At 37.0% G+C, this 25,739-nt stretch overlaps 2 protein-coding genes across 4 annotated transcripts in view; one reads left to right on the forward strand and one right to left on the reverse strand.

The window, feature by feature from the left end:
* LOC147019407 (uncharacterized) overlaps positions 1–25,739 on the forward strand; it is a 520,827-nt gene that overhangs the window by 22,019 nt on the left and 473,069 nt on the right. The window lies entirely within an intron of this gene.
* The window catches only part of MIB1 (MIB E3 ubiquitin protein ligase 1), a 231,431-nt gene that overhangs the window by 16,865 nt on the left and 188,827 nt on the right, over positions 1–25,739 (reverse strand). The window contains exons 14-16 of one of the 2 annotated variants that reach the window (XM_085893862.1): positions 25,157–25,237; positions 4,361–4,558; positions 2,506–2,687 (exon numbers count right to left, since the gene is read on the reverse strand). In XM_085893862.1, coding sequence (XP_085749988.1) covers positions 2,506–2,687; positions 4,361–4,558; positions 25,157–25,237 — 461 coding nt within the window. Of the gene's footprint in view, positions 1–2,505; positions 2,688–4,360; positions 4,559–25,150; positions 25,238–25,739 lie in introns of both variants that reach the window. The other variant, XM_085893861.1, reaches the window with a different exon arrangement.

Below are 25,739 nucleotides of genomic sequence, written 5' to 3' on the forward strand. Positions count from 1 at the left end.
CGGTAATCACTAAACAAAGGTAAATCACCACACGGTAATCATTAAACAAAGGGTAATCACCACACGGTAATCATTAAACAAAGGGTAATCACCACACGGTAATCACTAAACAAAGGTAAATCACCACACGGTAATCACTAAACAACGGTAAATCACCACACGGTAATCACTAAACAAAGGTAAATCACCACACGGTAATCATTAAACAAAGGGAAATAATCACACTGTAATCATTAAACAAAGGGAAATCACCACACGGTGATCATTAAACAAAGGGAAATCACCACACGGTAATCACGAAACAAAGGTAAATCACCACACGGTAATCATTAAACAAAGGTAAATCACCACACGGTAATCATTAAACAAAGGGAAATAATCACACTGTAATCATTAAACAAAGGGAAATCACCACACGGTGATCATTAAACAAAGGGAAATAATCACACTGTAATCATTAAACAAAGGGAAATCACCACACGGTGATCAGTAAACAAAAGGAAATCACCACACGGTGATCATTAAACAAAGGGAAATCACCACACGGTGATCAGTAAACAAAAGGAAATCACCACACGGTGATCATTAAACAAAGGGAAATCACCACACGGTAATCACTAAACAAAGGTAAATCACCACACGGTAATCACTAAACAAAGGGAAATCACCACACGGTAATCACTAAACAAAGGTAAATCACCACACGGTGATCATTAAACAAAGGGAAATCACCACACGGTAATCACTAAACAAAGGTAAATCACCACACGGTAATCACTAAACAAAGGGAAATCACCACACGGTGATCATTAAACAAAGGGAAATCACCACACGGTAATCACTAAACAAAGGTAAATCACCACACGGTAATCATTAAACAAAGGGAAATAATCACACTGTAATCATTAAACAAAGGGAAATCACCACACGGTGATCATTAAACAAAGGGAAATCACCACACGGTGATCATTAAACAAAGGGAAATAATCACACTGTAATCATTAAACAAAGGGAAATCACCACACGGTGATCATTAAACAAAGGGAAATCACCACACGGTAATCATTAAACAAAGGGAAATCACCACACGGTAATCATTAAACAAAGGGAAATAATCACACTGTAATCATTAAACAAAGGGAAATCACCACACGGTGATCAGTAAACAAAGGGAAATCACCACACGGTGATCATTAAACAAAGGGAAATCACCACACGGTGATCATTAAACAAAGGGAAATCACAACAAGGTGATCATTAAACAAAGGGAAATCACCACACGGTAATCATTAAACAAAGGGAAATCACCACATGGTGATCATTAAACAAAGGGAAATCACCACATGGTAATCATTAAACAAAGGGAAATCACAACACTGTAATCATTAAACAAAGGGAAATCACAACACGGTAATCATTGAACAAAGGGAAATCACCACACGGTAATCATTAAACAAAGGGAAATCACCACACAGTGATCATTAAACAAAGGGAAATCACAACACGGTAATCATTAAACAAAGGGAAATCACCACATGGTGATCATTAAACAAAGGGAAATCACCACACGGTGATCATTAAACAAAGGGAAATCACCACACGGTGATCATTAAACAAAGGGAAATCACAACACGGTGATCATTAAACAAAGGGAAATCACAACACGGTGATCATTAAACAAAGGGAAATCACAACACTGTAATCATTAAACAAAGGGAAATCACAACACGGTGATCATTAAACAAAGGGAAATCACAACACGGTGATCATTAAACAAAGGGAAATCACAACACTGTAATCATTAAACAAAGGGAAATCACAACACGGTAATCATTAAACAAAGGGAAATCACCACACGGTAATCATTAAACAAAGGGAAATCACCACACGGTGATCATTAAACAAAGGGAAATCACCACACGGTAATCATTAAACAAAGGGAAATCACAACACGGTGATCATTAAACAAAGGGAAATCACAACACTGTAATCATTAAACAAAGGGAAATCACAACACGGTAATCATTAAACAAAGGGAAATCACCACACGGTAATCATTAAACAAAGGGAAATCACCACATGGTAATCATTAAACAAAGGGAAATCATAACACGGTAATCATTAAACAAAGGGAAATCACAACATGGTAATCATTAAATAAAGGGAAATCACCACACTGCAATCACTAAACAAAGGTAAATCATCACACGGTAATCACTAAACAAAGGTAAATCACCACACGGTAATCACTAAACAAAGGGAAATCACCACACGGTAATCACTAAACAAAGGGAAATCACCACACGGTAATCACTAAACAAAGGTAAATCATCACACGGTAATCACTAAACAAAGGTAAATCACCACACGGTAATCACTAAACAAAGGTAAATCATCACACGGTAATCATTAAACAAAGCTACATGCAGTGATTTGTTTTTCCGGTACACACTACACTCCCCCAACCCACCCCAAAAGGCTGCAGGTCATGGGTCTGTTACTTGCCTGTTCTTCTCACGATGACATTTGGTAAGTGCTTTGGAGAGGTTCGGATCTGGGCAGAGGTCTATGGGTGACTGACCCTTCTTGTTGCGTAGCGAGAGGTCGGCCCCATTGGTGGATAAGAAGCACGCGATGGAAGCGGAATTTTTTTTCTCTGTACCTTGCGTGCCAAGGCCCATGAGCAACTTTTTATTTGGAATGGGAAGGGAGCGAGGGAGAAACAGAAAAGGAAATAGATAAGCAGGTCGCTGAGCATCGGCAGTAGATATAATATCAGGGAACTTGATTTCCTTAACATGATCTTCAGCACCCATAAGTACCCACGTGATCTCCAAGATAAAACGTGTGGAGGAACCATTACCTTGTATAATTGTAAATGTCATTGTGTCAGTCAGTGTGTGTGTGTGTGTGTGTGTGTGTGTGTGTGTGTGTGTGTGTGTGTGTGTGTGTGTGTGTGTGTGTGTGTGTGTGTGTGTGTGTGTGTGTGTGTGTGTGTGTGTGTGTGTTCTTCCCCTCCATAACTCCAAAACCATGAAACCTCACGGCCCCAAACTTGACTGCATATAAAGGGAATTCAAGGAAGTGTATGAATGAAAATTGGGTGCTTGGGTGAATTTTTAGCACATATCACACATTGCATTCATGAAACCCTTTCATGGGAAATGTCTCATTCAAATGTAACAAGATTATTAGATTTATCTACTTTATGAGTTGGTGTCTGTTTTCAATATATGTATCCATTTGTCTTTTAAAACAGCCATATATTTCTTTACTGTATTGGAAGGTTACCAGGCTGCGATTAAACATCAGAATCCCTTTCCCCAAGCAGCCTGGGCTTCCAAATAATCTTCATAAATATACATACACTTGAATCGAATTTTCAATATTCTCTTGAGCTTATTTAAAAAACAAAACATTATATATATATATATATATATATATATATATATATATATATATATATATATATATTCATTCAATATTAAGGGATCCTCAAATATTAAATAATACTTTGTTTGTGCCCCATAATCTAGCTGCACCCTTTGAATCTGGAGTCTGGTGTCACTGGAATGTGTAAAGTGTCCATGTCTCCTTTTGAACCGTTATCATCCTTTTGGTCGTAAAGTTCATTTCCAGCTATTGTGTTTAAGTTGACCTCTGAATGACCACTGACAGATGGCCTCGAGTACTCACCTACCCCATTCATTCAAAAGCTGGCCACTGCAGTATCTTATCTCTTGAGTATCACCAGATGTCTTCCCCCAATCTTACCCCTCCCCATTTCTGTCGAGTATAAGTAAGACTCAGATCCATGTAACATTAGAAAAGAGGACGAAGTGTGTTGTTTGCTATTGTGTTGCTTAAATGCCTCTTTTCTCCATGATCATGTTAAATTAATAAATGCTTCAACGTCTGACGAGAGGAACTAAGTTCTACCATAGGGACAAACAAGGTTGTATATTCCAATATCAATCCAGTTTGTCCTCCATTTAGTGTACAAATCCTGTTTTTCCATACCTATAATAAGGACAATGAATGCCAAGATAGTCGGTGGAATAACGTGGAAAAAATACCAAGGGGTCAAACAAATACCATCACTTCAAACCACAAAGCTGGCTTAACACCTCAAAAAGAGCAACATTCTCCTCAACACAGCACCCCAACGAGCACAGCTTCACAATGGCACTTTTATATTCAGATTTAAGGGATAGAACCTAGGACAAAGTGATCCTATCACACTGGATGAAGTGAGAAAAGAATGGAGTGACTCGAGGGAGCAATTTGACAGGAATTTGGATAAGGTCTTTAAAAAGCAACATGATGGGTCACTACCTCCAAAAGAGACGAAAGCACTCACCGTGTTTTTGGAAGGCTCAGAGGTTCGACGTGCCGGAGACACAGATGTAGAGGATGACAGGGTGTCAGCCTTCCCCACCTCCTGTATGACTTGCAGCTGTCGCAGCTGTGATAATGTGTGATGGCGCAGTGCCTCGTGTAGTGGTGAGTCACCATCCTTGTCCTGCACGTTCAGTTTGGCCCCGGCACGGACCAGCAGCTATTAAAGAAGAAAATGAAGGACATAACCATTAACCAGACTTGGTGGTGTAATGGTTAGAGCATCTGTCCGCTCTGAGTCTGGGAGGTTGGTGGTTGGAACCACCACCAAATCATAGCAAACACTTTAAAAATGGTCCTTTCTTCTTCCTTACTTGAATGCTTAGCATTTAAAAAGGATAGAGCGTGGACAAAGAATAACAGGTTGGCAACCATTGTGCATGCTTGATGGGCTTAATGGCCTCCTCCTGCATTGTAGTTCCCTGGAAGGGAACTCATTTTAATGTTGTAAAGCTGCACTGTAATCATATGAAAGAAGAATAACAACTTAACTGTGAATTGAGAAGCAAATCTACAATGCATTGTTAACACAATGTACAGGTAGAGACAATACAGCCATGGTAACAGGCCATGTGCCTACTTTTCTTGAAGTTATCAGATGAGAGTCTTTCCTTTTAGCATTCCCACCATTTTAGGACGTTAGCATCCAAGGTTCAAATCTCACATGCATTTCATTTTACTTGTCTGTCATCTCCTCTGCTTCCCTTATCTATATTCTATATCTATATAATATATAAAATGATAAAGACGTTTCTGTGTGTTCGTCGTAATCTTAGTTATCAGGGCGAATACACCAAAATCATCTCCGTCGAAACGGAGATTAATGTGCGGAGTATGTTTTAGGCAGGTTTACTTGAGGATGCCGGTGAAGTGTCCATTTAGGGCCTTTGAAGATGTTAACGTGGGATGTTTGAAGGTTTGCACGTGACCCGGAAGTGCTTTGATGTTGACCTGTGAAGAACAATTCTTCAGGGAAAGGTAAACTCTCCGAAAGGACCGTTTAGAAAACCCCCCATACACTTTCTCAACAATCCTCTGGAAGAATTTCTTTCTTTCAAGCTTCTGGGTCTCACCATCTGCCATGACCTTTCCTGGGAAAGCCACATTTCAAACCTCGCCTCCAAAGCCAGTCGCCGGCTGGGAATCCTCCGTCGTGCAAGGTCCTCCCTGGGCCCACCTGAGCTCCTGACCACTTACAAAGCTTTTGTCCGCAGCCTGAAGGAGTATTGCTCTCCCCTCTGGGCTGGTGCTCCTGCCTCCCACCTTTCTCGGCTTCACGCTGTGGAAACCAAGGCATTTCGGATCATTGGCATCTCCCGCAATGAGGCTGAGTCTTTGGGCCTCTCACTCAATCACCGCAGGTTGGTCGGTGGTCTTTCTGTCTTCTACCGTCTCCTCTCCAGCCTCTCCCCCCCCCCTGCTCTCTCTGCAATTTGTCCCCACCACATTTGTAATCTTGCATATTCGCATCAAGTCTGGCCTTTGTCTTTATTTTACTGTAAATAAAACAATTGTAGAAATATTCCCAGTCCGTTTCCATCTTCTCTTGTATTGGTCCAGCGTGGTTCGCGTCTGAGTATAAGCGGGGCTTCATCCCCGGCAGGGCGCTCAAGGTCCGCCAACAACCCTCTTCTGGTAAAACTACCAAAATCACGAATCGCTGCTCACCTTCACTCTTTCATTCCTCTTTTCTCCCACCTTTGGAATAAACTCCCGCACTCTATTCATTCCCATTCTTCCCTCCAGGCCTTCAAAACAGCTGTTCACCACCACCTCCTATCACCCCCCATCCAAATCCTCAATCTTTTCTACCCCCGATAATCCACCCAAGCCCACCTCCTTCAAATTCCCTGCTTTCCTTCCTGAAAGTCCCTGTAATGTCCATCTTCTATTCCCCATGTTCCCCGTCCCATCCCTCTCCCTTCCACAGATCTCCAAATGTCTCTGTTCCCCACTATTTTGTCCTTCCCACTCCCTCCCTCCTATCTCATGCCCCCCTTGATGTGCGTTGTGTGTTAGCTCTCATACGAGCCTCGACAAGGTATACAAAAAAAAAAAAAAAAAAAAAAAAAAGCATTCATTCCACTTTGTCTATTACCATAAGAACGAATCATATTTTATTGTTGTAACTGACAAGTGCGCTCATAATCATTTGTGGTATTTTTTTTTCGTGACCCGGAAATGCTTTGACATTGACCCGTGAAGAACAATGCATCAGGGAAAGGTAAACGTTCATTCCACTTTGTCGTCTTCTATTCCTACTTTAAGGACGAATCATATTCTATTTCATTATTCTGATACTCATTTGGAACTGGAGCATTATGAGTGGATGATAAATAGGGTTTCTGGGACTCCCATTCAAATGAATGGGAAAAAGGGAAAAAACTTTCTGACTCAATCCCCAAAAGCCCAAAATAGGAGACTGATTTTCTCCCCCTCCCATACAAGCAAATGTAAAATTGAGATTCATTTCCTCCCCCCTCCCATTCAAGCAAATGTAAAATTGAGACAATGAAAGATTGAGACTTACTGATTAAAGCACTTCTTCCCTTTCATATTTTCATTCCACTCAAAGAGCGAACCAACATATATTTGTCCATGTTTAGGGAATAACTTAATTTTCCTATTACATTCATCACCATCGAGTATATTCACAAAGATTACTTTGGAACTTGGTTCTTGGTTTAAGTGTCTTTGTTGAGCAGAAATGAAATGATAAACTTCTCTCAATGCTCTTATTTGACCACCTCCTGAGCCACATATCATTTTGAGATTGTAGTAAATTGTTTTTCCATTGTTCAATTGATAACCATCAAAGTTCTCTGTCCATTCAAGGATATTTTTTTTTTCCTCATATCCTCCAACTTATTTGTAATTAAATTTATCCACTTATTTGTTTTATCTACTTTTACCCCGGTTATTTCTTCAAAAAGACTTATTTGATATTTCTCACATTCTTTATGTTTTCCATTTAAATACCAAGGCTGATTACATCTCCACTCTTTGGTTTGGTTATTACTTGGTTCTATCATTTATAAATCAGTAAAAAGATGGCGGTAGCCTATTGAAATTCCCAACCCAATATCTTAACACTTACACTTATAACCATAAGAGAGACTATTGATTCCATTCTCTAAAATATATCTTTTATCATCAAAAGCTCCTAATGCTTTCTTATTTATCTCTTCTGTATATAATTGATGTTTATAACTTCTTATTGTATTCATTTTTCTGTACTCTTCCTTCTTTCAGGTTAAACAGCTGTAATAATGTTTAACGTTTATTGTTTCCTTGATTATATTTTTCTTTATTCCCTTTAGCTTCTTATCACACCTTTCAATGTTATTATTATCAATATATATATATAAAAGCATAAGACTTTGATCTCAATCCTATAAATTCACTCATGACCTTCCCACCTAATTCATCTTTAAACTTACCAATTACCTTTTTATTCTTTGATGAAAACAACACATCACCTGACTTATAATTACTTGTATCATATATATCAATATTCTCAATCATATCCTCATATACATCACTTGTCTTAATTTCTAATATAAAACTATCTGTATCCATATATAACAATGACACATTATCCTTGTACTTTGATTTTAAATTATTACAGTAATAGTCATACATTAACGACTTTGACAAGTCAAGAATTGATGTTCCTATATAAAAAGGTTTATCCATTTCAATACCCTCTTTTTTTCAAATGAATAGCATAAAAGTTCTCTGCAAACACCTACTATACGTTCGCTCAAAACTTGGTCTATTAATTAACTTTGAAGCCTGTTTCCAAGATGTAGCAAGTTTTATGTTTTGTCGATTCCTAACATTTCCCATAGTCTTTCCAAATATAGCATTATTCATTATTCATTAATTTTAAAAAGTCCATCTCAAAATCTGTTTTTGCTTCTGTTCTCCTTTTTGTATTAAAACCAATATACTTCTTTAACCAATGACTTTGTTTATATTTGAAAATCCGATGAGTTTTCCTCACTCTCAACCCAGCAGATAAATATTGTCTCAAGTTCCTTTGATGCAAAACATAACTTTCTTTGTCATTTAATGTAGTAAGTAGTTTTTCTAGAGATTTCCCTTTTATATTAAATGACTGTTGGTAATCACTTAACCATTCTTTTCTTGGAATTTCTTTATCAGGGGCATAAGGAAGGTCTTTATGTTTGTTATGAAGTTCTGGATATTTTAAATCAACCTCAAAATAATATCCAACTTCAGCTTCATCCAATTATTTTTGAGAGGAGACAACAATGTCTTATAAAACTTTTTCATAATGTTTTTCTTTAACCCATTTCAGTTTTCCATTCGATTAAAGATTGAGACATAGCCCACCCATACAAATTGTTAGCATCATAATACATCAGGTAAGAGTTGTCCTCATTTCTATTATAATCAGGAAGATATTTGTTATTTGCTTTAGCATATCTCTTGGAACATACTTGAGATATTCCTCCTCATTTAGCCTTCTCTATCATTAAAAGCATATCTATATCACTGATTAATTCCAAATTCTGTTTTGTCATTTTTAACAAAGCACTCCAAGCCAAACCGGGGGCCGTGTCATAGTGAGCGGGGTCTAATCCATAGGAATTTTTATTATGACAGATTGTTCGAAAAATTTCAAACGCATCAGCCAATAACAATACATCAGTTTTAAGATACAAATCATGATATTCTCCAAGATTCTTTATATTAAACTTCTCCCAAACCTTTTTAGCTTGTGTATAATCTCTATCAGAAATATGAGCTTTATTCAACTTGCTATAGAAACTTTCCCTTGAAGGAAGTTGTGTTTCTTTAAACTTCTCAAATGAATCCATGCAGTCATACGGATATATTCCCTTTTGTGATAATAGATCAATCTCTTCTTGATTTGAGAAATGTGATTTAAGATTCGGTAAGTTATTAATATTTCATGCTAAGTTAGAGAATGGACTTGCCATAAACTTGTATGTGTCAAGAAATCTGATATGGGGGATGTATGAATTGTATTTGTGAATAAGATGTATTTTTGATCTGTGTTAGGAATGACAGAAATATCTCCAGATGTCTTTGAAAGTTCATTTATAAATAGATGTGTGTCATAGTGAGCATTGTTGCGAAGAAAGACAGGAATAAAGTTTGGGGGCTTGTAATTAAGATTACAATGGGAATGAGCTGGACCTCTATATTTACCAGTAAGATGACAGTGATACCTAACCTTGACCTCTCCATCAATTTTCTCCTCACAAATATGACAGATACTGTTCTTTCTAAATTCCTTTTCTCTCCTTTTGTTAATGACATTGGTTTATAGGTTTTAACCATTATTTCTCTGAGTCTTATGCAGTCTTTTTCCAATCGTCTTACAAACTCCTCTGAGGCATCTTCTCCTCTATAAAGTTATAATTGTATTCATCACCAACAGATTATTTGATAAAATAACAGAAACCACAAGGAGTATGTTTTTATCCCCCGCCAACCAACGAAGTTGGCGGGGGATATAGAAATGGGTTCCGTCCGTCCGTCCGTCCATCCGTCACATTTCGTTTCCGGAGCTTAACTACAAATCCCCTCAAGATATATTTACTAAATTTGGTACTCATATCAAGCAAGTGGTGAGCTGGTGCCTTTTGATATTTTCTAATTGATAGGTCACATGGTTTGGCAGCCATGTTGGATTCAAGAAAAATATTAAATAATGTTTTCTCTGGAATCACATAACCTAACGAAGCGAAAATTTGCAACTATCATCTTCCATCATGTCTGCAAACATAGTAAAAATTATGACGTCATAAGTCACATGGTTCGGTGGCCATCTTGGATAGAAAAACACACCTCATACGATTAACACGAAACTTCACAAACGTATTCCACTGGAGGATTGGAGGCAAAATGTAAATTTATGATGTCATAGTTCACATGGTTCGTCAGCCATCTTGGATTGAAAATTAAGAAATTTTAAAAATCTTCTCCAGAACGGCTGGACAGATTGAGGCAAAATTTCACATACACTTTCCCCAAGACATCCTTTCAGAAGTTTGTTAATTTCTAATTGATGGGTCACATGGTTTGGCGGCCATATTGAATTTACCCTAAAACCTTCAAACACCTTCTCCAGAACGGCTGGTCAGATCAAGGGGAAACTTCACATACATATTGCACACGCTTAGGGAATATAAGTTTGTTAATCCTCATTTACTATGGCGGGGAATATCGAAGACTTTGTCTTCAACGGACTATGAGTTGATATTAATTTGTGTGTGATTTATTTGGATTTGGAGAAACAGTATCTATCTTTTCAAGGATACTTTCAAAATCAGCATATATCACAAACGGATGTTTTATAGATTTGTTAAAATCTTTGAATGATATGTTTGAACCTGCTTTTGGTAAAATCATTACGGTTGATTTATGATTACTACAATATTTCGAATGTTGAGTTAATTGTTCTTTTGTGTGAAAAGAGTTGAGACATCTCTTACAAGGATATGTTTTACATTTTCTCTTGTATAGTTGTGATTTGGTTAATCTTGATAAATATTTGATGAAAGCATAATGTGATTTTTCCTTTGAAGTAAAGTGGAGAAGGTCAATGTGTGTTTCATCATTTTTATAGTTGTTTGAAATTTTTAATATCTGAACTTTGTTTGTATCCGTTAATCCATATACATTAACAGATAGATTATTCATTTTCTCAAATTTAGGAATATCTCTCAATGACATTGGAATCTTTAAATATTTCACATTTAATGTATTCTCCTATTTCTTATAATGTTCAACCCTTTCAGGTTTCCATTGTGGAGGATGTAAGTGAGCAAGAACAGATCATAGAAAACATTTATTATCTTTGTTTTGAATATTAACCACCGCTTTCTTAAGTTTGATCTCTTTTGGTAAATCAATACAAGAAGAAGCTTGAAGAGGATCTGATTTTAAGATGTGTATATCTTGAAAGATTATTTTTGTAATAGCAAATCCACGACCTACTACAGTGTTATCAACATCTTGTTCTTGTCTCTGGAGTTCATCATAAACATCGCATCTTACAAAATCTTGAAATGATGAGATAAAGTGAGGGTTTGTCCTCATATCGGGAGTAGTTTCATCGCCTTCTCTTACCATATTCAATTTTACTCCCATATAAAACTTAAAAGTTTTCATTTCACTTAATGTGTTTTTAATTATAGTTTCAATACTTTGTTTAACCACATCAACAGCTTCCATGATTGAAGATGGTCCAGGGTCTTGAAAGCAAAACAATCTTATTTTTATATGTCCTTTAAATGCCCCATCAGTGTTTTCAATGGAGAATTTAGTGGCATCTTCCCTTTCTTCATTGTTCTTGTGTTTGCGTGATTGAAGGTGTTTATTATTAAAAAAAATTAAGAATATCATTATCACATCTATCACAATGTTTTGTTTCTTGGTCAAGTGGAGATATTTGTCTGAAAAGATTGAATGTGTGTTTGTTGGTTTGGTGTTTTTTATAACATTTATATTCATGATTACAAACATCGCAGTACGTTGTATTCACCATATTTATATAACAAAACTTTGCTCAAAATAAAATTTTCTCGATGAAAATTTTGTTTAATGTATAGATGAATCTGTGCTTAAAACCATTTTATCCTCAAACTTTTTTCACTTAATATATACAATGTATCAAGAAACAAAAGACAAGTTTCAATCAAGCCCTTCATTTGTAAAAGATACTGAGAAATATGTTGAGGATGTAAAATTGAATAAAGATAAATATAACAACTATTGGATAAAAACAATTATGGTGAATAATATGAGTTCTTCAATTTCCTTCAGTGGAAGGGCTTTTAGTATATCTGGAAGAACATCAATGAAAGTATCTCTAACAAAAGTTTCTCCTCTCCTTCTGGTAATATATTCAAAACTAGAAAAAGCAATGAAACAAGAAAAAGTATCAAAAAAGAAAAACCTTATGGATGAAGCTTTAGAAAGAAAAGATAAGACCATCTGTAATATGCAAGGAGAAATTTGTATTTTTTTCAACAGCCCTAAATATGTAAATCCTGATGAAATAAAGGATGTTAATATATCAGGTGAAATGACATTTTGTTCAATAGTAGTTAAGGACCATTTTTAAATTACCTTTAATATAAAAAATGTAGTAGTTGAATCTGTTAATGAAAAAAAGTATATAGATATAGATGGTAATGGTTTTTCTACTAATTAAATGAGTCATTATTCAACTGAAGATTTTGAAGATTATGAGAGTGATGATAGTATCTCTGTTGGAACAGAAGACAGTTATGATTCTGAGAGTTTGTGTTCAAACGATAGTTATGAAAGTAGTTTTATTGATGATTGTGAAAGTACCAATGAAAGTACCGCAGATGATAATGAAGATGAATTTTATTTGAAGTAAAGTTTTACTTTATAAATATGAATAGTTCACTAGATTTTGAGCCTCTTGAATTTCTTGATTCTCCACATGACAAATTTGAGAATTGTCCTGCGTGTGAAAGACGGGAATTAAACACAGTGTCAAAAGCCTATAAACAATGTATATTCTGTGATTATCTTCTAATTAATGATAATAAAAAATATAATAAGGAATATAATTCTTTGAGATTTACACCAAAAATGAATTACTTTACAAGATTGATTCGAGAAATGAATGTAAAGTATGAGGGTGATAATACACCTTTTGTTACAAGAGAGACTGAACAAATGATGACCATGTTTCGTGGATTTATGATTTCTATTATTAACGATTGTCATTTTCAGGGAAATGTCAACACAAGATATTGTATGAATAAAATAATGGATTATCTTGAAATTAAATGTGAACTTAGGATAAAACAGTTTCCAAAAAAGCCAATAAAAAATTAAATAACCTGTTTTCAAAATATATAAGTGAATGATTTTTTACCCATTTGGAAAATAAGATCAAATTTAACAACCATAAAAATCTTCCAAATTAATTAAGATGTCTCATAGTTGGTTCAAGTGGGTGTGAAAAAACCTGCTTACTTTTAAAGATGCTCCTTACTCCCAACTTTTTGGATTATGATAATTTAATAATTTTCACAAAGTCAAGTTTTCAACCTGAGTATCAACTACTCTCACAATGTTTTAATGCTGGTCTTCAAAAATAAGATATAATCGGTTTCTTTAAACTTCAAAACAAACTAAATGATTACATCATTGAAGATATAATACAACTATTTTGTGATACACAGAGATATAAAAAGAAATCAAAAGCCGATAACTTGTATTCTTAGTGATAATACAAATGATATACCTTCTCCCCAATATTTGGATAAATCAAAAAAGAACCTCGTTATCTTTGATGATTGTGTTAATGAGAGAAACCAAACGGTAATGGATAGCTACTACACAAGAGGGAGACATTCTTCTTGTAATTGTATTTATCTTAGTCAATCATACTTTCAACTCCCTCGTCGCTCAATAAGAAACAATGCTAATACTTTTATTTTATTCAAGTTAAATTCAATAGATATAAACAATTTTTGGAGAGACAATTGTTCTACATGATGTAGTAATAAATATACCATCAGAGATGGGGAATCCCCCGCCATTGAATGAAAAAGGTCATACATATTCCAGATAATGAGGGAGGTGTATTGGAAACAAGACACCATTTGGTCATCATCTCAAAAAGGTTCCCCAGGAGTGAGGAACGTAGTAACCAAAAATAATTGAAATCAGATAAGCAGTTTTCCATTTATTACAAAAAACTTTTTTCAAGATGGCTGCCCCAGTCGGCCATCTTGGATCCGGCCACGCCCAAAATCAACAGGGTTCTTCCTTTTCAGGTGGTACATGTGTGGCTCAAATTTCAAATCGATATGGCGAAAAAATTTTTTCAAGATGGCCGCCCCAGTCGGTCATCTTGGACCCGGCCACACCCAAAATCAATAGGGTTCTTCCTTTTCAGGTGGTACATGTGTGACCCAAATTTCAAATCGATATGGCGAACAGTTTATGAGTTATCGCACTCACAGCTATAAATGTTGACGCCCAGATGGACGGACGGACGGACAGCCGGACGACCCGGGTGACAACAATATCCCCCTTCCGCCACGCGGTGGGGGATAAAAAGGAATTTGGAGATTATATGAAGTACACGACTGAAAAATATAAATATATTGTTGTGAAACAAGATGAGATATTAAAAGATATTTTTTTATTTTATAAACAATTACTTATATAAATGACAACTATTATTATAAATCTTGTGGGTAAATCTGCTTCTGGAAAAAACTTTCATAAATCAAGGTTCTTGTATAGTACAAATGAGAATATTTTAAATTTGCATAAAAAGCACCATGTTGTTCGTATTGTGTCAACAACAACGAGAGCAATAAGACCTGGAGAAGTAGAAGGTGAAGATTATTACTATATTTCAGTAGAGGAACATATGCGATTGAGGAATGAAGGCCAAATATTTGAGGAGGTTTCTCTTGGTACAACAAAATATTCACATTGTAAGAGTGAGTTAAAGAAACTAAAATCTGGTGGTCTTGGGATATTAGAAACTCATCCAGAAGGAATGAGAAAAATTATTAAACATCTGAGTGGTAATGGGGTTAAGATTTTATCATTTGGTTTTGATGTTGATGAAGAAACTCAATGCAAATGTATGAAAAGCAGAGATACAAGTATTAGTGAAGAAGATATTACAACTCGTATTAATGTTAATAAAGAATTTGATGAAATATTTAAAGAAAAGGATTTATTTGAACACATCTACTTTAATGATGAAGAAAAGGAAAATTTCCCTGTTGACCTTTATAATTCAGTGAATGATATTTTCCAATAAATAAATGGATGCGAAAGAAAGAGCAAGAAGATTTAAGGAGGAGCATTAAGAGTTGGTTTCAAAAGTTGTAAAACAGCAGGAAGACATAAAGAAGAAACGCAGACAGAAACTAACAGGTGAAGAAGCATTTGAAAGAAAACAAGAGAAATTTGTTTAACCACTTTTAGAAACTTCCCAAGAAAAAATTATGGATGCTTCCACAGTTCCCACAATAGAATATACTCCTAAAAAACTTCAAATGTTAAAAGATTTCAGTCAAATGACAGAGGAAGAATTACAGCATATAGGAGAATTGGAATATGATGATGAAGGATTATTTCAACAATTGCAAGAGATTAATCAACCCCCCTGATTATATTGTGAAGGCTCTTCAAAACAATGAATATTCAGTGGATTAAAAAAACCAAAGCAGGACTCATTCCAACAGAACAACCAGCAATATTTCATCTTGTTCAAGAAAAGGGATTGATATTTAATGATGAATTAAGGTTCTTGAGGTCTGCTCAACCCCCTGAAAAAACTAACTCCAAGATTAATGTTTCTTCTCACAAAAGATGGAAAACAAGGTTCAACTGTGAAGGATGAATCAAAGTATTTTTATAAACCATTGGATATGAAAAATAAGGATGATAGAGTATATATTGATCTGCTGGACTGTCCTAATTATAGGGTTAGTCTATCTGGTAAAAGTAGGAAGAATGAGAAGGAGAAACACATTACTCAGGCTTTAAGTAGGCTTGGTTCAGGTGTTAGTTTTCTTCCAAATGACCCATCACAATAAGTTCATCGACTGTTATTGTTGTTAGGTAGTAAGAAGGCTGGAAATAATTGTTTCAATGAAGCATCAGCTATTTTAGACCAGTTGATGAACATGAAAATAATTAATAAATGTCAATACAAAGACATTTATCCCATATTAAATAAGATGAGAAGCACAATCCTTGGTTTTAATTTCACAACAAGCGACCACACATCTTCATTCCCATACCCACTACAACTTGACGCAACAAAAGAATATGAGGCATCTTTATTGTCTATGAAAACTTATAAAAATTTGTTTAATATCACAGAGAAAAACGACAAGTTTAGTTATAATCCAGGAAGTGGATATAAAATGATTACAGTTTCACCCGGAACATATGAGATTTCTCAAATATCTTCTGAAATTGTTCGTCTTATGAAAGAACAGGGTGATGAACCAAAAAATATTGTAAGAGATATTCAAAAACATACTTCAAAATCAACTATTAAACTTAAAAATAATTACAAAATTGATTTCACAATTGATAATTCATTCAGAGAGTTATTGGGTTTCTCCTCAAAAAAGAAAGAAACTAATGGGACGTTTTATAATGATAATGTTATTCAAATATCCTCAGGCATAAATTCAGTATTAATTCACTGTGATTTGATTGATGGTGCTTATAATGAATGAATCAGAACAAATACAATATTTTCATTCAGCGCATACTCAACCCCAATTGGTTATAAATTCAATATGGAACCCAAAAATCTGGTTTATCTACCCATGTCTGGAAAAACCATCTATGGAGTAAATTTTAGTATTATCGACCAAGAAAATCACATGATTCTTTTATTGGAGAAATTATATCCATCAAAATTCACCGACGTGAAGTTTTCCAATATATAAATACAATGGTTATTGTGAGGAAACATGAGTTGGGAAAATATAAAATAATTACAGGAGATGGGATGTTCCTTTCCCCATATTATAAGGGTGAAGGTGTGCATCTTGGTAGAGGATACTATAAACCTGAGAGACAATGAGGTGTAGGACATCAATTTATAAATAAAGGAGATGGGATAATTGATACTCTAATCACGAATGGGCATAGGTTCAACTGTTCTTAAACATAAAGACCTAATTGGTTCAACTACTTCTGCTGTGGGAAATGTAGCGGGTGCTATAAAGAGTATAAAAGATGCCCAAAAGGAATCCCATAAATTACAAGCAATAAAAGAAATTAAAAAAGGTAAAACTCAGTTGTCTCCCCAAGAACGACAGAAAATAATTCAAATACTTGGGTCAGGGTTTCAAAAGTTTTAACATCTTTTTTCCTCAATAAATACAAGTATGGAAGCAAATGATAGTATCTCTGATTTAGATGATACCATTGTCATCTCAAACTCTACCAAAAAAGAAGACTACTTCAAGGTGAATGCTATTACTGGAACAGACTGGAACAAAAATGGAACAAAAAGTCTTGTAATAAATAATCAACAAACTTATTTGAATCTCGCCGAAAGTTTCTTGTTGTGTAAATTTACATTCACGAAGGCTGCAAATAACACAAATGCTGCACTCGTAAATTATTTCTTCTGGAAAATATTTGATAGTGTTCGTTTGTATATTGGAACACAAGAAGTTGAAGCGGTTGATTATGTCTCTGCTACATCTGAAATGATGAAATTTACACTATATTCATTTGGTGATAGAATGGGTTAGGGGGCTGTCAAAGGTTTTATTCCTGATATGGCAATGGGAACAAACACAGACCCTGGTTATAGTGAAAGAAAGGCAAGGTATAATGATGATACAAAAACAGGTAATAGTTTTATTGTGGCAGTTCCTCCTAAAGGTATATCTGGATTTTGTGATCATGATAAAGTTCTGTATGGACTTAAAATTAGGTTTCAACTGCAAAGGAATGATAATGAAAACAAGCCGGGAGCATTGACGGGTGGTATTTCAGCAGCGGTGAAAACTGCCAACGAAAGGAAGGCTCAACTCCAGGCTCAAAAAGAGTTGGAAAGACACAACAAAGAGTTGGAGAAACAAATTGGTGGAAGTGGTGTAATTGTAGATTTCGCTGAACGACTTGAAAGCCTACCTGATAAAACGAGATTGTTAGTTGGAGATATGCTTTCTTCGATCAAACAAGCAGGTGTAAAATTAACTAAAAGGGGTAATGGATTATATCTTTCTTATAAATGAATGAGCATTGATGAGTGGTTTAAAGAATTTGGAAAGAATACAACATCAAATTTAGAACTTATCAAATATTGTAAGAAATTAAAAATTGATAATGTGGTAATATGTATGAGAGATGAATTAACAAACTTGCCTAAATATACAAAGAATATTATTATGAATTTCGAAGATCATAATGGAAACGGTTCTCATTGGGTTTGTATTTATAATAATCAGGTTAAATATTATTTAGATAGTTATGGTCTTCCACCACCTGTTGAAGTCATGAAATTCTTACAGAATGGTGTTTATCAAACATTTCAAGTCCAGGAATTAAATTCCAAGTGTTGTGGTCAATTATGTCTACATGTGTTATTTCAACTCAACAAAAATAAAACTTTTTATGATGTTATTTTTAATCTAATATAAATGACTTATGTTGGAAAAGATGGTTCCACCTGTGGTTTATCCCAATAAATGAGTAATGATTTATCAAATTATTACACAAAGGCACAGGTTGAATGACAGAAATATAGTATAGCAAAAAATATTAAGATGAAAAATGCTTATAAGTTAATAAATTATCCAAGTCCGACTGACGTGAATGAATTGGTGAGATTAAGTGATTTATCACAATATCTATATATTATTTCTGTTAACGTCTGCACGTAATTTGACGTATCGCCTCCAAAACTGGTGAACAGATTGTCGCCACTTTCGGCACGCGGTTGCCCTGTGGTCTAATGAACAGCATGGGCTATGTGAGATCGCGCCAGACAGACAGGTTTGGGAATTTTGGGCGATTTTCTAAGTTTTACATTCATTTGCATGGCGACGTGTGACGTCACCTCCGAGAGGAATAATGCCACTCCTCGAAAACAGCATCTGCAATGTAAAACCCTCTTCTGCACATGCTGACTAACTCAGAAGGTGAATTTGACACAAAAAATGTAACAAGAAACATTGTATTTAAAGTAAAGATTTATTTTTATCTATATATTACTGCTCCTGTTCAGTCAGGGCGAGGCCTATATAATGTTAAACTTGCCCCATCAGACGCTAACCTTCCAGTCACACTGCAGAGGATGCAATTTCGAGTCAGACTCGCATACTCGATGACCATAAACAAATCCCAGGGCCAAACATTTGACAAACTCGGAATATACCTCCCAGCCCCTGTGTTCTCCCATGGCTAACTATATGTTGCATTTTCACGTGCAAGAGGTTACTCCTATTTATCTATCAAAGTGGACAATAATTCCTCACAAGGACTATTCACCAACAAGACACTCACCCAAAATGTCATTTACAGGGAGGTCCTTTAGAAAACTAAGGACAGGTAACCATAGTGCATCACATCCCTAATGACACCCTCCCCAGCTTCCCATAACATGAACTATTATGCCTCATCCACCTTTTGCCACCCATTCAACTCCGTGCGGAGCACGGGTATATGCTAGTTAGTGTTTAATAAGTTTACGTTTAGTTGTCAATAATATTTTCAGGGATTGAAACGGTGATGAAGAGCGGTGCCCAAGATGGATGATCCAGATAGTCAGAAGACGGAAAATCAGTCATTTCCTTGCAGTGTGTGTGTGTGTGTGTGTGTGTGTGTGTACGCGCGCTTGATTTTGTATCCCTACCTGTGGCTAACGCGACCTATTCACCACTTTTACATGCAATTCAAATTGGGATGCGATCACTCAAGAATTGCCTTCAGGAGAAAAACCATGTGCCCGACATGACGTAATTGCCCACATGTTCAATTTCACAGATTTGTTCCATTTACACCGCATATTCAATGAAGCAGAAAACACTCATGGATCTTCTGGTGAAACACCAGATCTTCGGTTCTGTACACTGTCACATTTATACTCTCGAGGGGCAAAAACATGGCTTAACCCCCGCTCATATCCTATTCTGGCTCATCAAGAGACTGGCACCCAAGGATATTGACCATATTGTTTCTGCAAAAATCACAAACCAGAATGGTCATCAAATCCTTCAAGATATCATCATGAAAATATAATACATGGACCATGTGGACAACTCAGCCCATGCATGAAAGATTGTATTTGCTCAAAAAAAAAAATTTCAAGCCCTTCATAAGTGAAATGCAAACTGGACATGATGAATATCCGTTATATAGAAGAACCTCGACTGAAAACGGCGGATGCACAGCAACACTGACCACCAATGGAAAGGAAATGAATGTGGACAATAGATGGGTTGTGCCACACAATAATTTTTTATGTCACTTTTTCAATGCACACATCAACGTAGAGGTCTGCACTTCCATAAAGAGCATTAAATATGTCTTCAAGTATATCTGCAAAGGCTGTGATATGACTGTGTTTGAGATTCAGAGGGATTGTCGGCGGGTCGATGAGATAGAACAGTATCAAGTCGGCAGGTATGTGAGTACCAATGAAGCATTATATATGGCACATACTGAGTTTCCCAATACACGACAACTACCCCCAAGTTATTCATCTCAATGTCCATTTGGAAAATGGCCAGAAGGTCTTCTTCACAAATGAGATAGCAAGTGAAAAAGCCGCAAAACCACCAAACACAACATTGACTTTGTTTTTCCTTCTGTGTAAAAACGATACTTCTGCAAAAACATTGCTGGACAATGAAATTCCTCGGAATTGTACATGGAATGCATCTACAAAGTGGAAGCATCGACTCTGAGGATCCCCAGTTCCGGATCATCATAATGGTATAGAGAATTGTGACGTCTTAGGCCGAGTCTATTCAGACTGTCCAAGTTACACGGAATGCTTTCGGAACACGGAACACGGAACACGGAATGCAACTGCCCAAGACTGTTGCTACATACCGTAAGAAGCCCTACCAGCTTTCAAGACATCCAAACAATTAATGGTTGCACATGCAGTATGTACAGGGAGGCATGCAATATGTTGGGCCTTCTCGAGAACGACCAGCACTGGCAATGTATACTGTGATGCAGGATGTGGCACTGTGTCAGTCACCTTCTCAAATGTGGCTCTTATTCGTACGACTGCTGCATCTGTGCGAACTATCTGACCCTCTTAAAGGCCCTGTCACACCTTGACGATTTAGCCAGCATATGCCGACGTATGAATAATTTGTCTAAAATGCTGGCACACGTCGAATACATATGGGTAAGTTTTGTATACGTTAAGAGCATGCTGGCATACGTCGTAGTACGCTGGCATACGTCGTAGTACGCCGAGCTGTTAGACAAATTTTCCATGCTTGAAATTTTTCAATGTATGGCAGCGTATGATTCACACGTTCCGCATAATGCTGGCCATAAGTTGTAGGCACGTTACGCGATCGTTGACACACGTCGACACACGTTACTTGTAAGTTACTCATAAGTCGAAACACGTCGAGGTAATAGTTAGCGTCAGTGTTCCAGACTCCCTGGTTTTTTTAATTTATTTTTATTTTTTTCTTCGGTATGACGGTGATGTTAACACTTCGATTTCTAGTGCGGTTATAATATAATATAATTAATAGGCTGCCGCTCAACAATTTAAATCATAACCGCACTATAAATCGAAGTGTCAACATCACCGTCGTACCGAATAAAAAAATAAAAATAAAAATAAAAAAACCAGGGAGTCTGGAACACTGACGCCAACTAACCATTACCTCGACGTGTTTCGACTTATGAGTAACTTACAAGTAACGTGTGTCAACGTGTGTCAACGGTCGAGTAACGTGCCTACAACTTATGGCCAGCATATGCGGAACGTGTTTCATACGCCGAGTATGTCGAAAAATTTTCAATATGCTGAAATTTGTCGACGTACTCGGCGCACTACGACATATGCCAGCGTGCTTCAGCGTGCTATTAACGTATACAAAACTTACCCATAACATATTCGACATGTGCCAGCGTATTCGGCAAATTTTTCATACGTCGGCATACGCTCGCTAAAAACGTCAAGGTGTGACAGCGGCTTGACACTTCGATGTCTAGTGCGTTTACGATTTGAATCGTCGAGCCGCAGCCTATTAATAGCCTACGCCACGTGATCGTCGGTGATACTCTGCCGCGCTATGCATAAGTTAGACTATCGTTGGGCATAGGTTGCGAACGCCGACAACACACTCAGCATTCGTTGATATAAGTTATCCATATGTTAGCGAAACGTTCTGTGTACGTTACTAATACATTATGCATATGTCCAACTCATTATGAATACGTCAAAATTGGAAAAAAACATCAATAGTTCAGCGTACGCCAGCGTTTTACATACATTTTGATACCTTGCCATACGCTGGCTAAAACGTCAAGGTGTGACAGGGCCTTAAGCTGTGGGAAAATTACAGAGGCAATGGCAGAAGATTATCTCTACAAAGTGTAACAAACAAATTCAGATATTCAAGTCCAAAACAGCCATGCAATATTTAACAGTGTGTTGACTGAATTAAAAGATAAACTTCTGTCATTACCTGGAGGTAAAACTCATGACACGTATGATCTACCCCATCTCAGAAGGACTGACAACTCTTTGGTCAGAGAGGTGCTTCGAGAGACCAGTTATGATCTTAGTGAAATGGAAAGTTTTGTCAGCTCTCGATCGTGCACCCTCACACCTGATGAAACAGAAACGTATAAGAGGATCTGCCACCTAACTAACAGCAACAAAGCTGGGATTGTATTATTGGATGCACCTGGTGGAACTAGCAAAACTTAATTGATAAATCTCATTCTTGCCAAGTTCAGAATGGAAGGTAAAATAGCGCTTGCCGTAGCATCGTCAGGTATTCCGGCAACTCTGCTCAAAGGCAGGACGACGGCGCATTCTGCATTCAAATTACCCCTCAATCTGGCTATGGTCGAAAAAGCTATGTTCAATGTGAAAATTATTCTGGAATATGTATGCTCCTCAAACGTTGTACTGCTCAAAGGTGGTAAGATGACGCATTCATCCTTCAAATTACCCCTCAATCTGACTACGGTCGACAAAGCTATGTTCAATGTGAATATGATTCCAGACAAGGTATGCTCCTCAAAAGCTGTAACTTGATCGTGTGGGACAAATGTACCATGTCGCACAAGCAGGCATTCGAGGCACTTGACCGAACTCTCCAAGATATTTGACAAAACAGTACACCCATGGCTGAAGTGACGGTTCTTCTTGATGGTGATTTCAGACAAACTTTTCCCATAATTTGGTGAAGTACTCGAGCTGATCAAGTCAATGCAAGTCTAAAATCATCAGTGGTGTGGCAATATGTTGAAAAAATTAACGAACCTCCATACGAATATGCACGTGCGTCGTGCACTTACGAGGAGATAATAGTGCACACCAGTTCGCCACTCTTGAGCCTGATAATGGTGACGGTCTCATCCTCCTTCACAAAAAGCTGGCTGCAGTGAGTTCCAACAACGATTTGATAAACAGCGCGTTTCCTAATTTTCACAAATTTATGGAGAAACCGATTGGTTGTTGCAACGAAACAACGTTGTTCATCCACTGAATCAATGACTATTGGAACATGTGCCCAGTGAAGAAGTCGCCCATAAATATATTGACACCATTCCGGATGTGAATCAAAGCATTCACAACCCTGTCGAGTTTCTGAACTCGCTACATCCTCTGGGCATGCCCCCTAATCGGTTGAAATTGAAAGTCAGTACACCAATCATGCTTCTTCACAATCTGGATTCCCAAAAATTGTGCAACAGAACTCGGTTCGCCGTGCAGCAGCTGATGAAAAATCTCATGGAACCTACAATCTCCATTGGAGAGTTCTCAGGAGAGAATGTGTTGATTCCCATATACCACTCATTCCCAGCTGCTGTTCATTTGAATTCAAGTCGCTCCAATTCCCGGTATCTCTGTCATTCGCCATGTCGATAAACAAGGCACAAGGAAAAATGCTGCACCAAGTAGGACTCTATCTAGCCCAACCATATTGTTCACAAGGCCAGCTTTATGTCGGATGCTCCAGAGTTGGGACTGGAACGAGTTTGTTCATATATACATATGATGGACGAACCGGGAATGCAGTAGTATACGCAGAAGTTCTCACAGAAGTTCTCGCATAAAATAAGCCTGATTCAATCAGTGAGTGACAAAGCCTACAATCCGTCGAAGATGGGTATCATGCAAGTTTCAGATAAAATGAGAAGAGCATTCAGTGGAGCGCATACCTCCACCACGCAATGCCTGATCCGTGAGAACATATTGGGCCCAATACATTTTTGAAATATCATGCGGTACAGTACTATATCGTTTTTGGCCCTTTCTCTCAATGGTGAAGAATCACTTTTTAAAAATTCTATGAGTTGGATCCAGATCCGGACCTTCAACAAAATCTAATCAGTTCGTCCTTGTCACACACCCAACCTGTCCACAAAATTTCATCTGGATCCATCCACAACTTTTTGAGATATCCTGCACACAAGACAAACAAATACACAAACAAACAGAAAGACAGAAAGGGGTGAAAACATAACCTCCTTCACCTTCGGTGGAGGAGGTAAACATTGATATGTCTTCACACTCTCATCGTGCATGCAAAATATTTGAAAGTTCCCCCATAAGCCAGAGGACAGCATGTGGGGGGGGGGGGAGGGGGGGATGACATCTTCAACATTAGCACAGCAAAGAGGAGGCTTTATGATATACTCTCCAAACAGAGACATACTTTGTCATGAAGCATCGACACTCGACCCACAATCGAACAGCCATTTTTATTCTACGGGGATTAACCCAACAGGCATCCGAAAGGCAAGGTATGTTACAAAACTCTTCATCATGCTGTCGCGAATGCAACAAGGAAGCCAAAGAAATAATTTTACCCCAGAATGACCAATTGTGAAAGGACAAAGTAGAGGCAAGGCAGTTGATGACAAAGGCACCACAACATCAGTGCTGTGACAAGATGTTGAAAAAAAGGCACCACAACTGCTGTGCCACCATTGGTGCGAACACGGTCTACTCGAGGTCAATGAGCATCTTATTCTTCACAAAGCTCACCCGTACAATCTGTGTGTGTTCTCTCTCGACGGCCAGGTGCAGCGCGGTCTGCATGTTCTGGTTCTGTATGTCCAGGCTGGCGTTTCCCTGTGGAAGGGTAATTACCATGACTCGGTTAGGATTGTAAAACATCAGAATAACTCGTCGGGCATGACTGATGAGTGTCGTAGTGTGAAGCAAGCAGAGTCAAAATAAGAATGGAAATATAAACACTTGAGCAGCAGCAGATTTAATGCATATAAAAATGCTGTTTATTAATATTTATACAATTCATGATCTTTTTCAAACCATAATGCTCTGGCTTAACCAGGCTCGAGGAACTGACAACACGACCTTTGTATTTGCCATCTATCTTAATAAAGGGTCGTTTAAAATAAATGGCCAAACGCCATTTACCTTGTACAAAATCACGGCGCATCATGGAGAACATCGATCATGCCAATTGGCACGCAGTAAAAACAGAGTCCATATGGAGCAAATTAACTTCAACCCAAATGAGAGCTAAAGTTCAGTGTGGTGTGAAATAATGTTGAAACAAGTAAAAATAGTAATAATAATAATTTTTAAAATCGACAAAGCTCTAAACAAT

The sequence above is a fragment of the Eptatretus burgeri genome, chromosome 9, assembly GCF_056783735.1.
Source record: "Eptatretus burgeri isolate ZD-2024b chromosome 9, Ebu_testis_v1, whole genome shotgun sequence".
In the NCBI taxonomy this organism is placed as follows: Eukaryota; Metazoa; Chordata; class Myxini; order Myxiniformes; family Myxinidae; genus Eptatretus; species Eptatretus burgeri.